Source organism: Sciurus carolinensis, chromosome 4, assembly GCF_902686445.1.
Source record: "Sciurus carolinensis chromosome 4, mSciCar1.2, whole genome shotgun sequence".
NCBI lineage: Eukaryota > Metazoa > Chordata > Mammalia > Rodentia > Sciuridae > Sciurus > Sciurus carolinensis.
In genome coordinates, this window is record NC_062216.1 from 72,092,716 (window position 1) to 72,119,934 (window position 27,219).

The 27,219-nt window shown below is 42.5% G+C and overlaps 3 protein-coding genes across 6 annotated transcripts in view; 2 read left to right on the top strand and 1 right to left on the bottom strand.

Moving 5' to 3' along the window:
- Positions 1 to 27,219, bottom strand: part of Vamp1 (vesicle associated membrane protein 1) — a 99,453-nt gene that overhangs the window by 64,762 nt on the left and 7,472 nt on the right. The gene's annotated exons all lie outside the window — the stretch shown is intronic.
- On the top strand, positions 13,907 to 20,218 carry Cd27 (CD27 molecule). Of its 2 annotated transcripts, none has more exons than XM_047551760.1 (6): positions 13,907 to 14,272; positions 14,459 to 14,590; positions 18,277 to 18,456; positions 18,672 to 18,761; positions 19,022 to 19,138; positions 19,419 to 20,077. In XM_047551760.1, exons 1-6 carry the CDS (start codon positions 14,137 to 14,139, stop codon positions 19,541 to 19,543), a joined length of 780 nt encoding a protein of 259 aa, XP_047407716.1. In that variant the 5' UTR covers positions 13,907 to 14,136; the 3' UTR covers positions 19,544 to 20,077. The 2 variants fall into 2 exon arrangements, with proteins under 2 accessions (XP_047407716.1, XP_047407717.1); XM_047551761.1 differs by lacking the exon at positions 19,419 to 20,077 and adding an exon at positions 20,090 to 20,218 and having other exon boundaries at positions 14,018 to 14,272.
- On the top strand, positions 20,369 to 27,059 carry Tapbpl (TAP binding protein like). 3 transcript variants are annotated; one of them, XM_047551755.1, is made up of 7 exons: positions 20,369 to 20,514; positions 21,263 to 21,493; positions 21,642 to 21,914; positions 23,477 to 23,815; positions 24,745 to 24,843; positions 26,377 to 26,460; positions 26,636 to 27,059. In XM_047551755.1, exons 1-7 carry the CDS (start codon positions 20,451 to 20,453, stop codon positions 26,677 to 26,679), a joined length of 1,134 nt encoding a protein of 377 aa, XP_047407711.1. In that variant the 5' UTR covers positions 20,369 to 20,450; the 3' UTR covers positions 26,680 to 27,059. The 3 variants fall into 3 exon arrangements, with proteins under 3 accessions (XP_047407711.1, XP_047407710.1, XP_047407712.1); XM_047551754.1 differs by having other exon boundaries at positions 20,371 to 20,514; positions 24,538 to 24,843; XM_047551756.1 differs by lacking the exon at positions 21,263 to 21,493 and having other exon boundaries at positions 20,436 to 20,514; positions 24,538 to 24,843.

Consider the following 27,219-nt stretch of genomic DNA (forward strand, 5'->3'; position numbering starts at 1 on the left):
CCAAATGAGAAAAGAAAAGTTAAATGTCATCACTGTCAGCCATCTCACAAATAAAGAGAGAGGCAAGCCTCTTGCCAGGGAGAAGTAGTGACGGGATGTATACGTGCTTCCCCTACCTCTCCAAAGACAGGATTGTCTTTCCTCTGAAAAATTCAAGCAGAAGACCCTCAGCAGGAAAGGGGCTGAGAAATTAGACTGAGAGATATTTGATTATTGGTAAATAATATTTCAAGTAGAAAATAAAACAGTGAGGGTGGGGGCATAGCTCACTGGTACAGTATTTCCCTAACATGCATAAAACCCTGGTTCAATTTCCAGCATTCCAAGACAAAATAAACCAAAAAATAAAAGGGACTTTGCTGGAAAAATCCATCTGATTTTTTCTGAAAGATATGTCTAAGAGTTCTGATTTTATTCCTTGTTATGTTTATTAATTTACAGTTTAACAAGGGAAGGAGTTGCCCTTCATTTTTAGACATAAATGCTCCTGAAAGAATTTTTAAAAATATACACATATAACTTACCTGTCTAGAAAATTTCTGGAAGACTCACTAAGCTGAATCAGCATCTACCTCTGTGGAGGCAAGAGGAGAACCAGGGCTGGGGAGAGGAGACTGACCAAAAGGAACTGAGTCTTATCTCTAATTGTTTGATTTTTTTTTTTTCATTTTCATCTCCAATTTTTAAAGTAATTTGAAATTTTTGTCATGGAATATGCCATATATAAAAATGGTATATAAAAAATAGCAATATAAAAACCCATAAAGTCAAGTTATCCTTAGAACCCTAGCAGTTCCCTAATCACACCATTCTCTCCTCAGCCAGTTGGAACCAGCCTTAGGTTGTATCCATCATCTCCTCATTTTTTTATTTCTACCATCTATGTGTGTACCCCTGAAGAACAAATAATTTAGCTTCACCGGTCGGTGAACTTTATATATATGGAATCTTACACATGTACTTCTCAAAGGCTTGCTTCTTTCACTCAATATCTCTTCACATGTTTTTTAACCAATTATATTTTAATATTTATTTATTTATTTATTTATTTATTTATTTATTTGCTGACATTCTAGGAATTGAAGCCAGGGGCACTCTACCACGGAGTTACACCCAACCCTTTTTATTTTGAGACAGGGTCTCGCTAAGTATCTGAGGAGCTCAAACTCCCAATCCTCCTGCTTTACCCTCCAGAGTTGCTGGGATTACAGGCATATGCCACTGTGCCCAACTTTATTTATATTGTGGTAAATATACGTAATTTACCATTTTAACCATTTTTAAATGTACAACTTAGGACATGAAATACATTCACACTATTGTATAATATTGTATTTTTGAGAGTCACCCAAATGAGGATGTATCTAGGTCTTTTTTTCATCACAAGTGTTTTATTATATGAATATTTCCCTGGGTATATATGTGTGTGTGTGTGTGTGTGTGTGTGTGTGTGTGTGTGTGTGTATTACAATTTATTAGTCAAACTACTTTCCTTTTTTTTTTTTTTTTTTTTTTTGCTATTATAACAGCAGTGTTTGAATGTTCTTATAAATGTCTCCTGGGGCATATGTGCAAAATTTTTAGTGCATATTCATAGGTGTGGAGTTGATGGATTTTATTCTAAGTTTAATTTTCTTTTTCCTTTTCCCAGTACTGGTAATTAAACCAAAGGGAACCTACCATTTAACTACATTCCACAGCCCTTTATATTATTATTATTATTATTAATTTTGAGAGAGGGTCTTGCTAAATTATCCAGGCTGGCCTCAAACTTGCAAAACTCCTACCTCAACCTCCAGAGTTACTGGGATTACAGGTATGAATCAGCACATCCATTCTGTGTTGTTTTTGTTTTTTTGTGGTGCTGGGGATCGAACCCAGGGCCTTGTGCATGCAAGGCATGCACTCTACCGACTGAGCTATCTCCCCAGCCCCACCACATCCATTCTGTAAGTTTAATTTTCTATAAGAATATGCTATAAATGTATTACTTACAAAATTAAATTTCAATTTAACAAAAGAAAAGAAGTTGGAATGGTTTCATAAAGCAAAAGGGTAAGGGAACAGTATCTGAGACAGGAAGCAGAAAGGGACAGGAAGAGCAGCTAAGACATGTCTGCAGGCTGAGTTCAAAAGGCACCCGCAAGCATAAAGTCAGTTCAACACACATAGAATATCTGAGAGTATCTGTTCTATATGGGCTCTTCAGATCCAGGAGACCTGGGTTCTTCCCAACTCTGCCACAAAGAACAAGTTATTTAGCCTTAGTTATCAGCCAGTGGTTCTCATACCTGTAAATGAGGTGGCAAACCCAAGAGTCAGAATCCCTCCTCCCAGCTCTGATAGTCTGGGATCCTAAACTGGTTGGAGTATGCAGACAGGAGTTCACCACATGTAGTTCTAGTTAGAAGCCAAAATGAGAGCCCTGGAAGACGGAAAGAAGAGAAATCTCTCTCTCTCTCCAGGGTCAAAAAAAAAAAAAAAAAAAAAAAAAAAAAAACTAAAGGCAATAACTGGCCTCATCCAAGTGCCAGTGATAGTAGTATGGTGGTAAATGTGCTTGCTCCCTGGGTGAAAAGCCCTTGGTTTGTAGCACTGACTGATTTACATGGTTGTGTATACCCCAACCATGGCCAATTTGCCAATTTCAAGCTAACAATGTATAACTAGCTTACAAAATTCCTGAAAATTTAATAATCTGGCTCTGGCTAGGTAGTAGCAGCTGGCTCCAGTGCATCTCTGGAAAATGAACTAACCCTAAGAGGTAAAACTCAGATGACACGCTCACAGGTCAGAGGAGGGAATGAAGATAACAAGTTATTCATGGGACTCATGGCTGCTTTAGACTCAACAAAAGTTGGGGGGAATCAGGGCAGTAATTAGGCAGCCTACACTCATCTGATAGGCTAAAGGAATCATCCAGAAAAAGAGCAAATAGGAAATGCCAGGAGCCCATTGTAAGGGGAAATGTCTCCCTACTTCCCTGTAAAATCACTTTTACACATTATAAAGAAAGCTCTGAGTATGAATAATACATGGAGCAGGCACACTTCATATGCACAGCTTGTTCAACATAGTGAGCTGTTCTGTTTCTTTCACACTTCACTGATTTAATTCTCTGGTTAATTGGCTATTCCTTCAATCCCATTTCTTGCGATTTGCAGCCTCAAAAACAAATGAAAGGAAAGAATGAACATTTACTAAGTAGGCAACAAAGCAAGGCATTTCATTTACACTATTATGCTTAATAGGCCCAACTGCTGCCTGGTATTAGGGGACACTATCCCCAGGCAGATGAAGACTCACTTCAAAGAGGTTCTGGAACATGTCAGAGATGATCCAGGTAATAATTGGCAGAGATGTATTTGGACAACCAGTTTGTCTGGTTCTGAAAGTCGGGTTCTCTCCACCAACCCCAGGATCCTTCTGACTCAGGATTTTGAGTCTTAGGATCATCCCTCAGTTCCAGGTCAAGATTGTCCCATTTACAGCCACTTGCCCTCACTGTTTCACCCCTTCTTCAAGAATTTTCTAATACTGGTCTTGCCCTTCCTTGGCTTCATAGACTAAAAACATCAATAGCCAGCACTCAAACCTTACATCAATTCACATAATATCTGATTTCGGAAATTAGCTTTACTTTAGATCAGAGTTACTTCTCTAAACCATGTATCACATAAAATCTGAGCATCAACAAGCCATAGAAAATAGAGTACCGAGGGAGTTGAGTCATATCACCACCGAACACTACCCTAGAAGATGTGACTTCTACCTTCCACAATACCTTGAAATGCTGCATAACATTCTTTCACATGTGGAGTTCAGTTCTCCACAAATAAAGGGAAATGTCAAGTGCTAGAGAAGTGGACAAAATGGAAATTGCCAGAGTGAGCACATGAGCAGGTGGAGGGCCTGTCAGCATGGTCACCTAGGCTAAGACTTTAATGCCCACCTGTGTCTGGAGGAGAAGACCTTGGAACCCACCAGACAGGACTTTGGAAAAGAACTCAAGAAGACACCCTCCTCTACATAAATGTAGAAACCTTAAAGGAAGTCTAGAAAAACTACTCACCAATACAGACCCTCAACAAGGAAGTTTGTCTGCTTCTGTCTGCCTTTTGGGTAGAGAAAAAAAAAATGTCTTAAAATGTTTAACTGTAGAACTATGCACATCTAGATTTGGAGGTCAAATTTAAATTATCCACATGGTTTGGAAATAAAACTCTGTGCCCACCACCTCACCCACCAAAATAACACAGATATTGGTCCCAAGCCAGTAACATTCTTCCAGTGTCTGACAAAAGCAAATGCAAAACCTCTTGGAAGGGACATGTCCTCAAACAAGGTCACAAAGATCTCACAGAAAAAGCCTAGTTAAAGATACTGGATACACTTTTTTTTTTTTTTTTTTTTTTTGTACAAGGAATTGAACCCAGGGGCACTTAACCACTGAGCCACGTCCCCAGCTCTTTTTTATATTTTACTTTGAGACAGGGTTTCATCAAGTTGCTCAGAGCCTTGCCAAGTTGCTAAGGCTGACTTTGAATCTTTCTGCCTTAGTCTCCCAAGCCACTGGTGAGATGAGCTCTTGATTCAAAATTAGAAAATATTCTTGAAACCATATGACCTAAAACACCTTTTTAATCTAACTCAGTCATTAAAATCAAACATTGGACTTAACGATCTACTAGTCACTATTAGAGTATCAAGGCAAGATTTTTTTAAAATAATGAAAAACATCAAGTCATAGTGCTCTAAGTACAATAACTTTAATGCTTTAGCATTTTGTATAAAATTGTAAGATATTAATATTTAGTGAGAGCAAATAGATCTTTTATGTGACAAAAAAACATAAATATTATCTTTAAATATCATTTGCCCCATCTTTATCTCATCCTTTTTATATTTTAAGAGATTTTTATCATCTTTTAGTGTCTGTATATATTTATATATATTAGAACATACAAATCTATGAATATAATATATTTAAAAATTATAGGGCTGGGGATATAGCTCAGTTGGTAGAGTGCTTGCCTTGCAAGCACAAGGCCCTGGTTCAATTCCCAGCACCACAAAAAAAAACAAAAAAAAATTGTATATTTTGAGGATACATGCTGAACATAATTTTATTGATGGAGTACAATATCAAAAAAGTTTGAGGGCTGGGGTTCTAGCTCAGTGGTAGATCACTTGCCTAGCCCATGTGAAGCACTGGGTTCAATCCTCAGCACCATATAAACATAAATAAATTAAATAAAGGTATTGTGTCCATCTACAACTGAAAAAAACATTTTTTTAAAAAGTTTGAGATCACATGAGATCACAGAATTAAAAATACACATTTTTTTCAGACACCCATGGAACATTTATAGCTACAGACTACACCACAGTACAAATCTCAAACAAAAGTCAGAGGATTTATATGTGCTTCTATAGCTGCTACAACAAATTATCTCATACTTAAACTCTGAAGACAACTCAAATTTATTATCTTAGTTCTTCAGGTCCAAAGTCCAAAATGGGCTGAGGATATAGCTCAGTGGTAGAGGCCTTGTCTAGCATACTGGAGGCCCTGAGTTAGGTCCCTAGCCCTGCAAAACAAAACAAAACAAAATGGAGGGCAGGGGAGATAGCTCAGTTGGTAGAGTACTTGCCTTGCAAGCACAAGGCCCTGGGTTCAATCCCTAGCACCGCAAAAAAAAAAAAAAAAAAATCCACACAAAATGGAGGGCTAGGAGTATAGCCCTGTGGTAGAGCACTTGCCTGGCATGCATAGAGGCCTTCAGTTCAGTTCCCAGTACTGAAAACAAAAAGGGTCTCATTCAGCTAGCGTTGTGGGGCTGCAATTCTTTCTATATGCTCCAGGGGAGAATCAGTCTCCTTATCCTTTTCAGCTTCCAGAAGCTCCCCTACCCACTTTTCCAAGGTTCACTGCCTTGTCTTCCATCTTCCAAGTCAACAGCATCAGGCAGACTCCTCACGCTGCCAATTCTCTTGTTCTCTTTCTTCTACCTCTCTCTTCTACTTACAAGGACCCCTGTGATTAAATTGGGTCTACTTAATAATGCAAGATAGTCACTGCATCTCAAGGTCAACTGGTTAGCAACTCTGATCATCTGTGACCTTAATTAACCCTTGCTGTACAACAAAATATTTGGTTCTAGGAATGTAGAATCATAGGTCAATATTCTGCCCATTATTCTACACATACAGACTATATTCTCTGACCAAAATAAAATAAAATTTTAAATAATAAAAAAGAAAAATAATTTAAGCCCCAAAGGTCTGAAATTTTTAAAACATATTTATAAGTAAAATATAGGTTAAAAATAGGAAATAATGGGAAAAATAAAAACTGACAATGATGAAAAAGCAATATAGCAAAACTTGAGACATAGCTAAAGATCTTAGAGGGAAAAAAATCTTAGCGGGAAGTTTATTACTTTAAATGCATATATTAGAAAAGAAGAAATGTTTAAATTAATGAATCAGGCATCCAATTCAAGAAGGTAGCAAAAGAATAGTAACATAAATACAAAGAAAGTCAAAGGAGGAAAATAATTTTTAGACCAGAATATAAAATGAAATAGAAAACAAATAAAGAAATCAAAATGCAGTTCTTTGAAGCAATTAATAAGTTAGATGAATTTCTGAGAATGTGGATCAAGAAAAAATGAGAAATTATACATACACAATATTAGAAATGAAAAAGGTAAAATAACTACAGATCTAGTGGAGATTTTAAATATTTATGATCACAAATCTGAAACTTATAATTATTAAATCTTTAATTAGTTTAAATAAAGTCTGCCAGAAAAACATAATCTATCAAAACTGACTCCAAAAGAAACTGAAAACATGAATTAAATCAATAGTGAAATACCTACATTCAAAAGTCTTTGAGAGTACTTGATCAAGGTCTGACTCTCATTGGTGTGTCAACTCCACAAGGGCAGAAACCATTTTAATGTTTTTTTTTTTTTTTTTTTAAATCTTCATAGCCTATTACTTAGTAGGTATCTGATACAAAATGGATGTGCAAAAAATAAGTACTTGTTAAATGAATGGGGAGTGAAATTTAGGAATTCTATGACCTTGTGCCCATGAAATTTCAATGTGATAATTATGGACAGAGCTGCAATGGAACAAAGTTGAGGCTGGACCATCTAATATTTAGTTAGTGCCTTATAAGTTAGGAGACACTAGGAGCTGGGGCTAGGATTCTAAAAAGTGGCCAGAGGATGGAACAAATGCTCACACTTCTTCAGTCCCTCATGTCACCCAAACTGAGGAGTATCAGGAATGCAAATTATAGAACTGAGTATCCAGACTATCATTAACCAGCTCACCCCACTGTGCTGCCTAGTTAGTCTCTCAGAGCCCTGCTGGGAAGACAGATCCAAAGTGGTAGGGGCAGGAGTTTTGGTGGTAGTCACCAAATAATGCAGGAGTTGGAGAAGAAGGAATGGAAAGGGGAGAGACAAAGTTAGTTAAAAAATAAGGCCTTTGGTTGATAAGAATCAAGAACACTAGTTGGGTGTGGTGGTTAGTGCATATAATCCCAGCTATTCAGGAGGCTGAGGCAGGAGGATTACTAGTTCAAGGCCAGCCTGGGCAACTTAGTGAGACCCTATCACTAGATCAAACACAGGGCCTCACACATGCTAGGCAAGCACTCTACCAGTGAGCCACATCCTTGGCCCCAGAAACAATGATTTGACATCTTTGTAATATAACAGAACTTCCTTCTAAGGAGTGATCTTGTAGAGAGCTTGGTTCTGCTGAGTACTTCAACTGGTAATGGATTTATAAAGGAAAGACCTGACTTGGGGATTAGGGACTAAAGAGAAACCAAGTATGCTGACTGACAGATATAGATAGATAGATGGATAGATGAATGGATGGATGGATGGATAGATAAATGATAGGTAGACAAATAGATACAGAGATATAGATACAAGATACATTTTTTTTAGTAATGGGAATTGAACACAGGAGTGCTTGATCACTGAGCTATATCCCCAGCCCTTTTATTTTTTATATTGAGATAGGGTCTTGCTAAATAGCTGAGACTGACCTCAAGCTTCCAGGTGACTAGGATTATAGGTATATGTTACCATGCCCAACTGATAGAAGATATTTTTAATTTTTTTAGATGTAGATGGATACAATACCTTTATTTTTAATTTATTTATTCACTTATTTTTTCATTTTTTTAGTTGTTGATGGACATTTATTTTTATTTATTTATATGCAGTGCTGAGAATCAAACCCAGTGCCTCACACATGCTAGGTGAGTGCTCTACCACTGAGCCACAACCCCAACCCTGTTTTGTTTTGTTTTTAATAGCCTTTGGATTTATTGCATATATGTACCATTTTTTTCCATTATAAAAATTTATCAAAGCAATCATTTGACTTTTAGAGGTTTGGTTTAGCAAGGTAAAAGACTAAAAACAAAAAACAAAAACATTAAAACCATGTAAATCATTTTCAACCTTCCAAGCAGAACCTAAATTAAATAAATCCTCTAATATTATAGGTAAGACACTGTTTTCCTTAATCAGAAAAGTTGATTTCTAAGCTACACTCTTACCTCACTGCCTTATAAACTTAAGAACGAAACCTCACTAATAGTGGCTCTTCTGAAAGTTGGCAGGTGGTATCCTGGCAGGCTGGATATAGACTCTAAGCCAAAGACAGAGTCTGAAATATGTAACATGACCATACAATTCAGTATCCAATCAGGACACTTTTGAAAGTGAAAGGATACTGTTAATTACTTAAGAATAAAAAATGCTGGGCACGGTAGCACAGGTCTGTAGTCCCAGCTACTCAAGCTGAGGTAGGAGGATTGATTGGGCTTAGGAGTTTGAGGCCAACCTGGCCAATCCCCCCTTCCTCCAATCTGTCCAAAAACAAGAGACATATGACCACCCTAGTGATAAGGCAGTGTGGGAAACTACATTTCCCAAAATGCCCTACCTTGGAAATCAAAAAGTTTGTCTGGCACAAAGCAATCAGGACCTGTGGTTAGCACCATTTAAGGTAAATGGTGGAGATCCAAGCTGGCGGACTAGAGGGAAGCTGCATTCCTTGTTGCTCCATAACTCGAGTTTCAAGCAGAAAATATCTGTTTCTCGATGAGGCAGTCTTTGCTGATTATCGATTCCCCTGCTGTTTACCCCCATTTGTCTACTGCGATCACCTGCAGTCTGCTAGCATATCTACTACTTTTTGAGTGTAGATTGCTCACTGACTGGCACCTATTATCTGCCATTTGCCTGCCTCTAGCCTGCCCATTGCCTGCCTTTCACCTACCCATCACCCACAGCCTGAGGTCCACCTGCCGATCATCCACCGGTAGCCAGCAGACTGACCACAGACCGCCAGTGAATTGCCAGTTGCCTGCTGTTGTCTGGAAGTACACTGTCACAGTACCTGCAGGTGTGGTTATACTTGGCTGATGCCATTTTGAGACAATAGCCAGGACCTGTAGGACCCCCAGCCAGACTGACCAAGCCTTGTCTCCAGGATCCCTGACTAACCAACCACACCCCACCTCCAGGACCCCCAGCCAACCATGCCCACATCCCAAGCTCCAGCTCCCCATTTGCCAACACAGTTGGAAGCCAGAGCAGCCATCTTGGATTATCCTGGAAGCAGTAGCTCTCAACTTTAGGTGGGGCAAATCCCATCCTGAGACACCAGCTAAAGACTGGAAGCTCATTGTCAGGTACCTCATATATCAGGCCACTGAAGACTGGGAAGTTTGAATACTATATGACTGTTATAGTGTAGGCTTTTCTTCTCCTTTTTGAAATTTTTTAAGTTTTTCTTTACTTTTCTCACTCTATTTTCCTTTTGTTTACCTGATTCCTCAGAGTCTCTTTCTCCCTTTTCTCATACTAACAACCAACTTCTTTTGATTACACTTTCACTCTTTCTATTATCAAGAACTTCTATATACTCTTTTCTTATTCCATTAACAGTTATATCCTACACCCCTCCCCATCCTCTTTGTCCTCCATTAGAAACTGCAGATCTTATTGCAAATCTATTTGTTATACTGTAGATAATAATTGAACTCATTCTGTTTATTATGACAATATTGTTAATATCTTCATAGGGCTATTTGGTTTAGGACCACATATTGTATGTACTGGGTGCTGCTAATATTGATCTCCCCCTTAAAGAAGAGGTTTTGGAAACCTATACGGTCACTATAAGCCTAAGCAAAAGATCATTTCAACAAAGAGATATTCTCAAAAAAAAAATAATAATAAACAAATCTTTGAAATGAAGGAAACAATACACCAAATAAAAAACTCAATGGAAAGCATCACCAACAGACTAGATCACTTAGAAGACAGAATGAATCTCAGACAATGAAGACAAAATATTTAATCTTGAAAATAAAGTTGTCCAAACACAGAAGATGGTAATAAATCATGGAAAGAACCTCCAAGAACTATGGGAATTCATGAAAAGGCCAAATTTAAGAATTATTGGGATTCAGGAAGGCACAGAGATACAACCCAAAGGAATGAACAACCTGTTTGATGAAATGATATCAGAAAATTTCTAAAACCTGAAGAATGAAATTGAAAATCAAATACAAGAGGTTTACAGAACACCAAAGGCACAAAATCATAGCAGATCCACACCAAGGCACATTATAATGAAAATGCCTAACATACAAAATAAAGATAGGATTTTGAAGGCTGCAAAAGAAAAGGATCAGATTACATATAGGGGAAACCAATACAGATATCAGTAGATTTCTCAGCCCAGACCCTAAAAGCTAGAAGGGCCTGGAACAACATATTTCAAACTCTGAAAGAACATGGATGCCAACCAAGAATCCTATATCCAGCAAAACTAACCTTAAGATTTGAAGATGAAATAAAATTCTTCCATGATAAACAAAAGTTAAAAGAATTTACAAATAGAAAGCCTGCAACTTACTAAGACCCTATCTCAAAATAAAAAACAAAAAAGGCTGGAGATGTTGCTCAGTGGTAGAGTCCCTGGGTTCAATCCCTAGTACCAGGGCAGGGGGAGAGGAGAACTGGGTGTGTAGCTTAATGGTAGAGCACTTGCCTAGCATGCACAAGGCCCTGTGTTTCATTCCTAGTACCATTCTCACGCCCCTCCCCCCACAAATATAAAGAGTAAAAAAGGCAAGTCATGAAATGGGAGAAAATATTTGAATATCCCCTTTCTCTGATGAGGGATTAATATCCAGAATACACAGAGAACTCCTAAACTCATTAACCAAAAAAAAAAAAAAAAAAAAAAAAAAATTGGCTGATTAAAAAAATAAGCCAGGGGTGGTTGTTGTGGCTCAGAGGTAGAGAGCTTGCCTAGCATGTGTGAGGCACTGACTAGGTTCAATTCTCAGCACCACATAAAAATAAATGAATAAAATAAAGGTCTATCAACATCTAAAAAATATTTTTAAAAAATAAGCCAAAGACTTAATAGATACTTCTCCAAAGATACACAAATGGCTCATAAGCACATGAAAAGATGTTCAACATCACTAATCATTAGGGAAGTAAAAATCAAAACTAAAGTGAAATACCACCTCACACCCCCAACCTCACATCACATTAGCACTGAAATTTGCGTCAATAGACAGACTCCCTCTTCCCTACCCTGTCCAGGACTTGCCCTGAGTGGAAATCAAGGAGTTTGTTATCTGGATACTACAGAGCAGTGTGACTCCAGCTAAGATCTAGGTCACAGTGGTACAGCAAGAGGGTTTGGTCAGCACCTTTCAAAAAGTGATCAAAGTCCTCAAAAGAGAAGGGCTTATGTTGACCTATCTTTGCAGATGCAAGAAAAGCAGAGAATTTCGGGGAAGAGACCATATATCTCTTTCCCAGACGGACGTGGAGAGAGACTGGCCCCAAAAGAGAATGTGATCATGGATAATTTCAAGGAAAATGTCAGCAAGTTGCATTTCCAGGGCCTGTTGCACAAGAGAAAGTTACCATGGAGGGAGCTGGCCTAGCACAGGGCAAGGCTCACCAGAAGTTGATGAGAAGATCACAGTTGCCCGAGATGAAGTCATTTCATTTGCCCAGAAAAGAATAAGGTCCAGAAACCTGGCTCTCCTCCTCCTGACCAGGTACTCCAGGAAAACCAGGAAGCCCCTGCACCTGCTTTGACCCCTGTGGAGAACTAGTATGTAGAAGAGAAGGGTGGGCTTTGTCCCAGACAATGGAGGCCTTAGGTGAGTAAGAAGTTCATGGTCTAGTCAAGGTGTTAGGCTCTCAGTGTACTCCAAGCCCCATTTCAGCAATTTTCTCCCTAACTTCTCATCATTCCTCTCAGATCTCATTGGCCTATTGTCAGCTAGCCAGCCCACCTCCCAACATCTGCCTTAAGGTTTAAGATTAACAGTGACCTGGGAATGGGGTAGAACTGTTAGTGACAGAAAAGTCCTCAGATCCCATAGTTTTCATTTTCTGTGGTCCCTGCCAAAGAGTATGAAAGATGGCTTTCTTTCTCTCTTCCCTTCCCCTCCCTTTTCTTCTCTCTTTACTGGAGATTGAACCCTAGGTTCACTTACCACTGAGCTACATCCCCAATTCTAACTATTTTTTGAGACAGAATCTCAGTTGCCCAAGCAGGCATAGAACTTGTAATCCTCCTGCCTCAGCCTCCCAAATTGCTGGGATTATAGACACCCTTGGCAAGAAGGATGGTTTTCCATGAAAAACTTTTGAAATCACAACCATATGTGGCTTCCTGATTGAGTGGATCCTCCTGAGGAGCTATAGAGGGGGCTGGGGAAAGGCAGAAGGGTGGAAAAAATGAAGAGAAAGGAAACTGAAGAGTTAGGTAGAACAGATCTATCAGATCTACCAGGTGCAACCACAGGACTGTGACATTTCATGAGCAGTGTCAAAACAACTGTAAAGCCCCTGAATGAGAAGCGCCCTAGAGAAAAAACTCATCCCACATCACAGTCACTGGGGAAAGAATAGGGGGAGCCTACCCAGCCCATGTGTTCCCAGGACACAGAGTCCAATATATCCAAATTAGTCTTCCCAGCAGAAGTGGGAAAACAGGAGAGATGACCCCACAGGAACTCACCTTTAATCCCAAGCACCAAGAGCCAGAAACCCCAGGTGCTTCAGGACACCACTAATCTCAGGGTAGAGGAGGATAAAGATGGTGCTAGGGTTAAGGAGGAGGGTGAGCAAGGTCTAATGGGCAGTGTATGGTGCCTGAATCACAGGCTGGCATAAAGATTAAAGGAGAGCATTGTGACCTCCTAGCACAGAGTATGGTAAGAAGAGACACAAGACTAAGTCCCTTGTCTTCAACTCTGAACAATGCTCTAGCAAATTCTTTTGGCCATAAAACAAAACCTCAATTGACACAATTATAGTCATTACACTTCTCATTTAGTGTAAACATTCAATAGTTTGCAACATAGATGTGTTTGATTTTGAGTACTATCCCAGTTTCAGGATGGTGTTTTATAGTGCCAATTTCCTTCTAACTCAAACATTTGAAATCTGAAATTAATCTGATCCCAAGAGTTTCAGAGAAAAGTCTGTGGATCTACAGCAAGTCTGACTCCCTTTCCTTCTTTAAATTGGGCAGCTCTGTGAAAGAAAGGTATGGAAGAGAGGGACATGTGGATTAGCTTGTAAACTGGGCAGAGAACTGATGTGGGATCCCCTGTGTGAATATTGGTATCCAAGTCTGAAAATAGGAAAGGAGAGAAACTGTGTATATCCAACCTTCTTTGTAAAAGAAGCAGGCATAGATGAGTTAAATGCTTCATATGAGGTGGGGGGAAAGGGAGGGAGAGACCAAGAGAGAAGTGGGGAGAGTCGGGGAGCCAAGCCACGGAGAGGAGATATCTTTGAAAAGCAGCAAGTCTGAGAGTTTCCCTCAGCATTCGGAAAGGGAGGAGGGGGTTGAGGTTGCTGCTATGAGAAAAGAAAAAACCAACCACAGTAGAGTTTCTACTGACATCAAAGGTTGGCTTGGCACCTGAAGCGGAGGAACTCAGAGAGTAACTGTGGCCACTGCCCAGTAGGTACAAAGAAGAGGCACCTCTACCCAGTGGTCAGCAACAAGAGCACAGAAAGAGATCCCTGGATAGGAGCCATGGCATGGCCACCTCCCTACTGGCTCTTCATTCTGGGGACCCTGGCAGGGATCTCAGCTACTCCATCCCCCAAAAGTTGTCCAGAGAGGCACTACTGGGCTCAGGGAAATCTGTGTTGTCAAATGTGTGAGCCAGGTAAGAGCAGGCCTCTGCAGCGACTGGTAAGTGGGAAAATGGGACTGGGTTTAAGATGAAGGGAAGATTGGATGAAACTGAGCTCAAGCAAGGAGAGGTACCCTACAGCTACCTGGGGTCTGTTAACTTGAAGAGGGAAGAGAAGTGACCTTCCTTAGCCCTTGATTTTGAACCTTCCGCTCACAGGAACATTCCTAGTGAAGGACTGTGATCAGCACAGAAAGGCTGCTCATTGTGATCCATGTATACCAGGGGTCTCCTTCTCTCCAGACCACCACACCCGGCGCCATTGTGAGAGCTGTCGGCACTGTAACTTTGGTGAGAAGGGCAAGGGTGTGCAGGGAGTGACATTGGGGGAGCATTTGGGGGAGCTAGACCAGACAGCAGAACTGGGTATGGAGAAGCAAGCAGGACAGGTAGTCAGAACTTCATCTACTTCAAGGCTCATAGGAAATGGAGCCAATGCTGAAAAATGGGGGGTGCTGGGCAGGGCCTTTATTAATGTGAGGAGATGTCTAGTATTTCAGGGAAGAAGGTAAGCAGAACTTGAGGGACTGGCAAGAAGGGGTCTATGGATAGGATCAATACAATAAAAAGAGGGATATGGCTGGGTACAATAGCACACACTTAGAATCCCAGCTGCTTGGAAGGCTGCGACAGAAGGATCACTTGAACTCCGGAGTTTAAGGCCAGCCTGGGCAACATAGTGAGATGCTATCTTTAAAAGAAAAAGAAAAAAGAAAAGAAAGATATACAAAAAGAAGGAGGTGGTTCTAGAACCCGAGATTTCAGGAAATTCCCAACCAGTGAACTGGCCATGTTCCCAGCGTGCATATTTGTAGGTTGGTTATTTAGAACTCGGAATATGTCTTTCTGAGGAAATAACAATGGAAGCTGACAGTAACTTTTTTCGCACAAAAATATTTTGAGAAACTTATTTTAAAATTAAGAGATATAATATCTGTAGCTGTGCTTATGAACTCTATTATTATTTCTCCTTCTTAGCTAGAAATCCGGAAATTATGTGTCTGTAAACACTAGAATAGCAGGCTTTAAAGTTGCCCCTTCGAACTTATGTTCCTCAGAAAGATACTTCGGAGGACTACTTAACTACTTAACTACTTAACTACTAAACTACTGAACTACTTAATTATCAAATGTGTTTGGTCTCACTAGGTCTTTTAATACTATATTCTTAAAAAAACACAAACAAGTTTTGCCATTAGAAATCAAAGAGCAACATCCTGTAGCTCTGTGGCAGAGGGCTTGCCTAGCATTAACAAGGTCCTGGGTTCAATCCCTAGCACCACATTAAGAAAAAAAAAAAAAAAAAAGCAATATGTTTAATATATAAAAAATATTTCTCACTCAACTTAAAAATATGACCTTAATAGATGCCTTTCTCCTCTTGCCAGCAGCCTCAGCGGTGTTGAAATTTTTTTGTCAGAGTCTCCCCCACTCACTCTGTAGGCCCCAGAAGAGGCATTTTCCAATTACTGAGATGGTCTTCAGTTCCTTCACTATGCTGCAGGATGGCCCAATCCATGATCCTTCATTATGAGACTAAGTCTATAGATTCCAAAGTACTCAGGCAATACCAGGTTACAGAGAGACTGTACCCAGAATAAGTGATAGGGAGCAGACTGTGTGAGTCTGGCCCTCTCTGGATCTCCTTGTTCGCATCTGTAAGATGAGGAAGTGCCTGAAATTAGCCTGGATTTTTTTTTTTTTTTTTTTTTTGGCACAGATTAGACGTAATAAATAGAATCCCCAAGTCTCTGGATACTCATCAATGAAAATAATGGCACTTCTGTCAGGTGCAGTAGTGCACTCCCAGTGACTCAGAAGAATGAAGAAGAAGGCTCACAAGTTTGAGACCAGCCTTAGCAACTTAGCAAGGCCCTAAGCAACTCAGCAAGACCTGTCTCAAATAAAAAGTAAACAGAACTTGGAATATAGATCAGTGGTAAAGTGCCCCTAGGTTCAATTCCAGTACCAAAAAGAAATTTAAAAAATGGCACCTCATCCAGTTTTTTTTTTAATATTTTTTTTTAGTTGGAGATGAACATAATATGTTTATTTTTTTCATTTATTTTTATGTAGTGCTGAGGATCAAACCCAGTGCCTCACACGTGCTAGGCAAGTGCTCTAAAACTGAGCTACAACCCCAGGCCACCTCCTCCATTTTTAAGCAGCCTCAACCCATTCTTTAAGCCTTTCCTTTCCCTTTGAGCAGATGCCCTCATGATCCCCTCAACTACCACCACCACTACCACCACCACCACCACTGTTCTCCCCTCTTCACTGTCGCAGGCTGCTCTTACTCTTCCTTTGCAGATCCTTGTCCAGGCTGGCTCACAATTCCTGGTAAGCTACAAGGAAACCAAATTCTAGTAGCAACTCACAGTCAGAATTCTGAAAAGAGGTCACAGGGCTATAAAGATGAAAAGAGGGAATATATCTCTCTCCCTACCCTGACAAAAAACATAAGCAAAAGAAAGTTGTTAAGCTGATAGTGGCCTTTGGCATCCTTCCTTTCTGCACTCCTCTTTCATCTGCCAGGGCTCCTAAAACTACCCACATCCCCACAAGTGTGCTGCTCTGAGGCCCCCACCAGGCCCCTGGACCAAGCCTGTTCCACATCCAAATCACCCTCTCTCAATCACAAACACCTGCAAACCCAGCCCAGCCCCAGCCAGGGCAAAACTGTCCATCCATGGTATAAATGATTAGCAGCTACTAGCACGTGACCCCTACAGTAGAGCAAAATTTATACTTTAAAGGCAAAGGATGTCTGTAATTAAGCAATTCTCTAGTAAAGTCAAAAACTGGGCTGGGCCCAGTGGTGCATACCTATAATCCCAGTGGCTCAGGAGGTTGAGGCAGGAAGATTGGGAGTTCAAAGACAGCCTCAGCAACTTAATGAGGCCCTAAACAACTCAGCAAGACCCTGTCTCTAAATAAAGTATTAAAAAAGGGCTGGGGAGGGGCTGGGGCTGTAGCTCAGTGGCAGAGCGCTTGCCTGGCAAGTGTGAGGTACTGGGTTCGATTCTTAGCACCGCATATAAATAAATGAATAAAATTAAGGGTTATCAACATCTAAGAAAATATTTAAAAAGGGGGGAAGGGCTGGAGATGTGGCTCAGTGGTTAAGCACCCCTGGGTTCAATCCCCAGTACATATATATACAGATATATATCAGGGATCATAGCAGTACTATTACTAATTGCTAAATACTGGGAAACCCTCCAAATGTCTGCTAATAGTAGAATGGATGAATACATGATGCCATTCATACAATGGAATATTATACAGCAATAAGAATGAATGATCTGGGCTGGAGATATAGCTTAGCTGGTAGAGTGTGGCACAAGGCCCTGGGTTCAATCCCTAGCCCCACAAAAAAGAATGAATGAATGATCTGCAATATAGATGAAATTCATGCTGGACTGAGTAAAAGAAGCCAGACAGAAATGAGTTCAGTCTTCATGATTCCACCCATACAGTACAAAAACAGGCAGAATTGATTTGTGGTATTAGGAAGTCAGGAGTGTGGCCACTACTGGGAGGTTGGTGATTAGAAGAAAGCAGTGCTGGTCATCTCCTGTTTCTTGACATGCTGCTGGTCACACCTGTGGGTCTAATTTGTACTAATTCTTAAGTTTCATACTTATGTGTCCCTCTCTATATTATACTTCAACAAAAAGTTATTAAAGCATTAGTGAGTACAAGAGAAAATTATGTAGGCTCTTTCTGCTTTCATTGTTCCTATTTCTGAGTCTATGAATTTTCTAAAAGGTTCACCTTTCTTAATAATAATTGTAAAGATGATAGGCAGCATTGAGGAAAGGATAGGCCCTTGTGGGGGGTGGATGAAGCAGTGAAATGGAAAGGAATTCATGTCCCTAGAGGTGGGCCTGAGATGAGAGTCAGGGGAATTAAGCAAGTGGATCCCACAGGTCATCTGAATGTCCTTTGTTTCCCCAACCCTCCTCTTTCCCCAGGTCTTCTCATTAGTAACTGCACCCTCACTGCCAATACAGAGTGTGGCTGCCCCAAGGACTGGCAGTGCAGGGACAAAGAATGTACAGAGTGTGATCCTCCTCCAAACCCCTTGCTGACCACTCATCCATCTGAGGTCCTGGGCCTATACCCACCACCCACCCACTTACCTTACACCAAAAGTAAGTTCCAGGCCACCCCTTGTCCAGTCACTTGGAGGTAGGAGCAACACCCCACCAGCACTCCCCTCTACCTCACCCACCCCCAGATCGACTCTTCCTGGCCAGCCTGTACAGCCTTCCCATCTTATCCTGTGGCGGCATGATGCCAAAGGCTTTCAGATCAAAGTGCCCTCTGGGGTTCCCTGCTGCTACTCATTCTGTCTCTGTTTTTCCAGAGATGCCAGAAACCAGGACGGTTAATCATGTGCAGACTCGGGCTGATTTCAGGCTGCTGCCTTCCCCAACTCTCTCCACCCACTTGCCACGTGAGTTTTCTCCCTAATCTCCACCCCCAGAGAGAATGCTTACAGGAGCAGCAAGGAGAGAAGCCAGCCAGGAGTTCCAGGAATAGAGCTAAGAAAAAAGGGGAAAGCAGAGTCTAGCAATTAGAAGAGGACAGGTCCCCCGGTGGGAGGAGATAGAAAGTGGGGGAAAGGAGAGAGGCACGGGAAACAGAAGGACTGGGCATAGGAGTGAGGGGCTAGACCACTCCACCCTCAAAACCATATGGCCCTGCCTTTCACAGACCAAAGGTCCCTGTGCAGCTCAAACTGTATCCGCATCTTTGTGATCTTCTCTGGAATGTTTCTTGTTTTCACCCTGGGTGGAGCCCTGTTCCTCCAACAAAGAAAATATGGATCAAGTAAGAGACAGAATATGGGCCTCCAGTTCTGCCCCTGTACCCACACCCCAGCATCTCAGCCCAGCTGCCCATGCCTGGAACCTCACTGAAACCTCCCTAACCCCATCTGCAACAACCTGACCCCTAAATCTTTCCAGTTCAATGGCACCTTCCCTAAGCTGGCAACCCTCCCCAAGCTGGCAACCCTCCCCTAAGCTGACCCTCCCTTGCTTATCTCTCCTTCCCTTCACTCCTTTGCCCCACTGCTGGCCACGTCTCTCATCTGATTCTCCTTCTGCAGACAAAAAAGAAAGCCCACTGGAGCCTGCAGAGTCTTGTTCTTATAGCTGCCCCAGGGAGGAAGAGGGTGGCGCCATACCCATCCAGGAGGACTACCGAAAACCAGAGTCTGCTTCCTACCCTTGAGTCAGCGCTGGGTGCGGAATAGAAGGGAGGGTCACAGTTGCAATAAAGCTCTTGCCTCCTTTCCACCCCACTGACTGTCCGGAAAGCCAGACCTGGCAGCCTCTGCTTTAATACAGTCCTCTCATCAGGACACTTTCCTGTGTACACTTAAAAGTGCCTTGCTGAGATTGGCAGTGAAAAAACAGGAGACTGGTTCAGCAAGCTTGGCCCCTGTATTATGGGAGGGCCCAGGCTTTAGCGGTAAAACACACTTCTGGCTGCAAAAGCCCCACATGCTATAGCCTTGACCAACAAAATGGGCAAAATAAAAATGAGACGCCCACACTGCAGCTCTCCAGCTTTCTCTCTGAAATTGCAATTCCATAACAAGGCCAGTCCCAGCCTCATCTGTCAGATCAGGGATCTAAAGGGAAGGGAACTTTCTCCAGTGCAGCCTGTTTGTGTTGTGGTATGGCCAGCCTGATGGTGGTGGGGCCACAGTGGGTGTGGCAGACAGGCTACTGAGGAGCCCACTTCTGGTTCTATTGCCCCTCCCCCTTTCCACAGTTACAGATGCACTTTTTTGGATCTGATGAGAAGCAAGAAATACAGTGATGCCAGATCTTGAAATCACCTGGGGGTTTTTTTGGGGGGTGTGGACAGAGAAAGGAAAACAGCCAGCAGAGCTTTCGCAGCTGCTACAAATGGCTTCACCTAGAGGCAAAGGCACTCACGGTGACACTTCCTCTAAGTGAAAGCGAAAGAGAAGTCAGTGAAGACAGAAGAAACACACGGGGTGATTGGCCAAGCAAGGGGTATTGGGAGAACCCCTCTTCTCCAGTCCAGGCTTGCAAGTGGGGGTGGGGAGGTGGGGGGGCGCGGGCAGTGAAAAAAACAGTGGGAGAGGAGGGGCCTGAGAGCAGCCTCCATGGACACCGAGGCGGGGTGGTATCTGCTACTCTGCTTGGCTCTGTCTGGAGCTGAAAGAACCGGTGAGTTGGGAGCACTAGCTCGGGGAAGTGCTGGGCCCAGGTAGCCACACACAAGATTTTAGAAGCATAAAGAGGCCAGAAATTGTTTCCTATCACCTTCTAAGCCCAATAGTTGAAAGACTTAGCAGCCAGTGTCAAATTATATGGGTGGGAGAAACTGAGAAAAGGGTATAGAAAAAAGGGGCCTGCTTGTGGAAGTGTCAGGAGAGCCACTGTCTTTTGGAGAGTGCACTGACCTGGGAGCTAACACCTTAAAAGAGGAAGGGGGCTTCCCAGGCTAGGAAATTACTTGGGAGGTGATCACTGGTGGGGGAGGGGAAGTCACAGCAATGGCAGAAAGCAGAGCAGACTCAAGAAGCCTGGCTGGGAAACGAGAGGATGGCTGTTACTGCCCCTAGCAACAGCAAGTGTCCCAGCCCTATTTGCTCACTGATTTGTTTTTGCTAAGAATTCCTGTGATGGAAGACAGTCTTTTATTCCATAGTTAGAAATAAGAGTAAAAACGTATACCCCTCTAAGCAAGACAGATCCAGGACTTGAATCACACTAGAAAGTACCTAGAGTAGCAGGTGCCTCCTAGAAACCTGGTTTTGTATATGATGCAAGAATAGAGACACACCGACAGCTAGGACCCTATAAGACAATTTTTACCCCTTGATGAGTCCATAGTCTGGGGGATGGGCATGAGAAGCAAGTGTAGAATGAGTTTCTGGGCAAGAGGGTTCTCACCCCAGCCTTTTCTCTGCAGAACCCCATGCAGCAGAAAGGCAATGGCAGGCAGTGGATGTAATCTTAGACTGCTTCTTGGTGATGGAAAGTGGGCACCGAGAGGCTTTTGCCAGTGATGGGAATAGAAAGAAGGCCTTGCTTGTGCTGAAGCAGGTACCAGTGCTGGATGCTGGCTCCCTGGAAAGCTTCACCGATTTCCAAGGGGGTACAGTGGACAAAGATGACCAACTTGTTATGTTTGAGGCCTCAGGTAAAAGCCCTCTTTCCATCCTGTGTTCTTAGCCCTGCTGGGACAGCCACCTGGAGCATGCCAGTTTCTGATTATACCCCCATACCTGCTTCCCATTAGCCTTCATATTATGCATCCAATTTGACCGGTGTGCCACCCTTTTTCCCAGTGGACCTGGTACAGATTCCCCAGGCTGAGGCCTTGCTCCACGCTGACTGCAGTGGGAAAGAGATGACCTGTGAGATCTCCCGCTACTTTCTCCAAGTCAGACAGGAAGCCGCCATTGAGAAGGCAGCTTGGTTCATCATCAACGTGCAAATATCTAGAGGGGGACCCAGTGTCTCCATGGTGATGAAAACTCTTGGGGATGCTGACAATGGAGCTGTCTGGCAACCTATGCTGAATCTACCCCAAAGCCCCCAAGGGACTGTGAGGACTACAGGTGAGAAAATGAAACACAAGAGGCACAATGGAAGTTTTGCTTTTTTAAAGTGGTGAGTGATGGGAGGATAGAAGGACAAGAATAAGTTCACTTCCATCTACCACAGCAGCATCTCAGGGTACTCCCTAGGTCTTGGTCCTTTCTTCCTAAAAATTCCTGCATTCCAGGCTTGTGGTGTAGCTCAGTGGTAGAGCACTTGCCTCGCACATGTCAGGCACTGGGTTCAATCCTCAGCACCACATGAAAAAATTAATGGACAAATATATTGTGTCCATCTACAACTAAAAAAAAAAAAAATTTAAAATAAAATTCCTGCATCCCTAAGAGAATGCTGGGAGGCACCTACTCAAGTGAGTACAAGCACAAAGACAACCTATGTACTATCTCAAAAGTGGAGATAATTTTTAGCCGTGGGTAAACAGGACACATGAGACTATTCATTGTATGCTGTACATTTCAGTCATATTAAGAATAGCCCCAGTTTTCCTCCAGTGAAAATCTAGGCTAATTTGGTGTTTCAAGACAATTACAGCTCCAAGAGTAGTTGTACACATGTGATCCTAGTAATTTATGACTCTGGAGGCTGAAGCAGGAGAATTACAAATTTGATGCCAACCTCAGCAATTCAGCAAGACCCTGTCTCAAAATAAAAAATAAAATGGTCTGGGGTTGGGTGCAGTGGTGTATGCCTATAATCTCAGCAACTGAGGAGGCTGAGGCAGGAGGATCACAAGTTCCAGGCCAGCCTCAGCAACTTAGTGAGGTTCTAAGCAGTTTAGTGAGACTGTTTCAAAATAAAAAAAATAAAAAGGGCTGGGGATATAGCTCAGTGGTAAAGGGTCCCTGGGTTCAACTCCTAATACCAAAAAAAAAAAAAAAAAAAAATGCTACTAGTATGTGTACTTTTTATTTGTCTTGTTTTTTGATTTTTTTTTTTTTTTTTTTTTTTTTTTGGTAACAGGGATTGAACTCAGGGGCATTGACCACTAAGCCACATCCCCAGCCCTATTTTGTTATTTAGAGACAGGGTCTCACTGAGTTATTTAGCACCTCTCTAAATTGCCAAGGCTGACTTTGAACTCGAGATCCTCCTGCCTTGGCCTCCTGAGCTGCTGGAATTATAGGTGTTTGCCACAGCAACCTGACTTAAACAGATGAGCTTATCAACACTAAGGGACTTATCACAAAAATAGTAAGTAGAAGAACCAAGGAACCACAGGTTTGTTGTTGTTAGGGTTTTATTTTGGGGTTTTTGCTACTCTGGTCATTCTTACCTGAAGGTCAACAGCAACCCATAATTTTGTATGTGCATTTTTTTCTGGTGAGAGGTCCACAGTTTTCATCAGATCACCTAAAGTGTAAGTTACCCCAAAATGGTTCAGAACACCATGTGTACCATGCTGCCATTCCAGAGCCCCATTTCTTTTTGGTTATGTTTGATGAGAAAGCTCAACTGAGCTTGTCCAGGGCAGAAGAATGGGGCAGGTGTATGTCCACAGCTCACAGACCAGGTAACCTCAAGGAGGAAGCAACCCACAAGTCACCTCCTTTTCTTTCCACAGTGGAATTCCAGGTGACAACACAGACTCAATCCCTGAATTTCCTGCTGGGGTCCTCAGCCTCCCTGCACTGTGGCTTCTCCATGGCACCAGGCCTGGATCTCATCAGCGTGGAGTGGCGGCTGCAGTATAAGGGTAGTGGTCAGATGGTATACAGTTGGATAAGAGGGCAGGGGCAGGCCAAGCGACATGGTGCTACCCTGGAGCCTGAGCAGCTACTTATGGCTGGGGATGCCTCCCTCACCCTCCCCAGCCTCACTCTAAAAGATGAGGGGACCTACATTTGCCAGATCACCACCTCTCTGTACCAAGCTCAACAAATCATCCAGCTCAACATCCAAGGTAAGGTTAGGACCCAGTTATCCTGGATAGAGGGAATATGTCTCTTGGGAGTGTTTTCCAGATTGGGATCCAAACACAAAGGCAATTTCCTGAGAGGCAGATGCATTTGTACAACCTAAGCTGCCTTCAACCTAGAAGCACAGATGGCATCAGATAAGGTATCCCACTGAACTCCAAGATAATTCCAGCAAGAAATATCCAGCCCAGGATCCTGTTCCTCTACCCTGTACATCCTCTACATCTGCAATCACCCCAGTCCATTTGGACCACATCCTAAGGAGGGGCAGTAGCAAACTAAGGAGGGATGAATGGAATGGGTTTGACCAGGAAAAGAGTATTCTGCCACTAATATCCTTCAAAATTGCTGACATGTAGGAATGATAAGAAGCAAACCAAAGGGGCTAGGGGCATGCTCAGTGGCAGAGCACTTGCCTAGCATGTGTGAGGCCCTAGGTTCAATCACCAATTCCGCATTAAAAAAAAAAAAAAAAAGTCAGCCAGTCAAATTTTAATTGACTTTACTACTACTTTTCTAGAAAATGTGCCCCCTTATGGCCTACATTCAGATGGATTCAAGCCCCAACCCCTTGAAACACCATTGAGGAAGAAATTTCAGCCTCCACTACCTACCCTCACTATCAACAGGAGCCAAAAGGCTTCAGGTTCCTCTGCTGGCCCCAGTTGGATTCCTCTGGAACCTTATTCCTCATTTTTTTCCTCAGCTTCACCCAAAATTCGACTGAGCTTGGCAAATGAAGTGCTGCCACCCACTCTCATCTGCAGTGTTGCTGGCTATTATCCTCTGGATGTGGTGGTGACATGGATCCGAGAGGAGCTGGATGGAGCCCCAGCTGAGGTGTCTGGTGCCTTCTTCTCCAGCCTCAGGCAAAGCATGGCTGGCACCTATAGCATCTCTTCTTCCCTGACAGCTGAACCTGGCCCTGAAGGTGCCACTTATACCTGCCAGGTCACCCACATCTCCCTGGAGGAGCCCCTTAGGGCCAGCACCAGGGTTGCCCCACATACAGGTACTAAGGGTATCCTCCTTTCACCACTTCCACACTTGGGCTCATGGCTCTCCTGTCCCTAGCTTGTCTTTAGCCCTGTGCTAATTGCCCATATGCTTTGTTCCATTCCAGCTTCTTCACACTCCTGCCTCTGCTCCAGGCTTTGTCTTTCCCATGGTAGCATCCTCTACAGCTTCCACCACACATCACTTGGGATTTCATTCCATTTCAGCTTCCAGGGAACCAGGCAATGTGCTTAGACTGCAGATCAAGGTTGAAAGATACCTGATCCTGCCCTCTAGAAGCTTACTTGGTACAGTAGGAGAGACAAGACTAGGTAGACTGGGAAGATGAGCTGGAAAAGACACTTGAATCCAGTCAGATAGCTTAAGGGGGAGGGAACACAAAAGACAGAGAATGGTACATGTGAAGGTACAATTATAAAACCGTCTACTAAAAACTTAGGGAATTGTAAGTAGTTTAGCACAGCCAGAGCCCAGGATATATGGGAAAAGGGGAAAATGGCTATGAAACTAAAGGCAATTCTATTTATTGAGCATTTACATGAATCAAACACTGTGTGAAGCACTTAAATTTTAAGTATGATCTCATGTATTACAACTCTTGTTTTATTACTTAATTGAGATGGGGTCTCACTATGTTGACCAGGCTGGCCTAGAACTCCTGAGTTGAAGTGATCCTCCTGCCACCATGCCCAGCACAACTCCCATTTATAGATGTGTGAGCTGGCAATTGCACATGTTATTTTCCCAAGGACACCTACTTAATAAAAATGTGAAAAACAAGCAGGCTGACTCCCCTTACAGACTTAAATCCTGCAATCTCCATGGTCCTTCAAACTGGAACTTCATCCTGAAAGCCACAGAATGTTGGCGAAAGATTTTAAACAGATGAGGGTCAGGAAAGAATCTATACCTGAAACGGAAACATTAGGTGGCACACGCCTGTAATCCCAGCAGCTCGGGAGGTGGAGGCAGGAGGATTGCAAGTTCAAAGACAGCCTCAGCAAAAGTGAGGTGCTAAGCAACTCAGTGAGACCCTGTCTCTATATAAAATACAAAATAGGGTTGGGGACGTGGCTCAGTGGTCGAGTGCTCCTGAGTTCAATCCCTAGTACCCCCAGCCCCTCAAAAAAAAAAAAAAAAAAAAAAAAAAATGCAAACATTAGGAACATGGGGCATTATTTGGTTGCTTACTAAACTATGGGCTTCCCCAAAACTGGGGTTTTATCCCAGTTTACATCATTTCCCAGCTATTTACAAAATCCCAGTTTAACCGTCAATGACTAAATCTCCCTCACAAAACAACTTTTAAAATGTCGCACCAAGATAGGAAGAGGCAGAAAATTCTGTGTGGAGTAACACGGAAACATCAGACAACACTAAACAAATAGAAGTTACTGTATACACAGTTTCCAGCTCTTTCAATGAGGAGTAATGCAAGCACAAGTCTGTGCTTCTCCTCCCTGGGGGGACAATGGCAGTAAGGGCTCAGCACATGAGATGATTCCTGGCGATATTCTCTCACCTACAGAGCAGAGAACTGCCTTTGAAGTCATCTTTGCCGGCAGTCTTTTCCTTCTTGCACTACTATACCTGGGGCTTCAGAGACAGCAAGGTAAGTGCCTGGTCACTCTCAGCTCTGGCCCCTGACCCACCCTGCTTGTTATCAACCCATTCTGACCACCTACACCAGAGGTGAAGCCCAGACTTCCTGAGTTTCAGCTGCCTCTCCCACCTCAGACAGGCTCCTTCTTTTGGTAACTAATCTTGTTCCCTCTGTTTTCTCCTAGCTTCCTCACCAAAGTCTGCCAAGACCCTGAAGTACTCTGAATAACTACTCTCCTGCCTCAATTATAAAGTCAGAGTAGTCAGGTTTTCTTAGAAGGACCTTATACTGAGTCACAAAGCAGAAAAAGCCTGAAGGAGGCACCAGGTCTGGGGGTAGAAGGACATACAGGACAGGTACTTGCTTTCCTTCACTATGTGCCCTGGGCTGATGTGTCAAGAAGGAAGGGAGGAAGGAATAGGAAGGCAGAATGTTTGTGTGGAGGTTAACACAAATGGCTATATTTGAGATGAGGTGGTAGGAAAGAAAAATAGAAATGGAGAAAGGAGCAAGTAAGGGACAATGGAATAATGGAATAAGGGGGTAGTGGTTGGGCCACCACACATAATTTTGAACTGTCAAAAATAAAAGTTCTTTGTGACCACTGAGACAAAGCTTTTCCATTTTCCTGTTTTTCTCTGGTCCCAATTAAGCCCTGTCCCCAATCCTAGCTGCTCTAACTTGCAAAATATTTAAAGGTGTGAAACAAAGACTTCATCTCTGCTGCTTCATGTAACCCTGAACTGCAACTAAGATTCTGATCTTTGA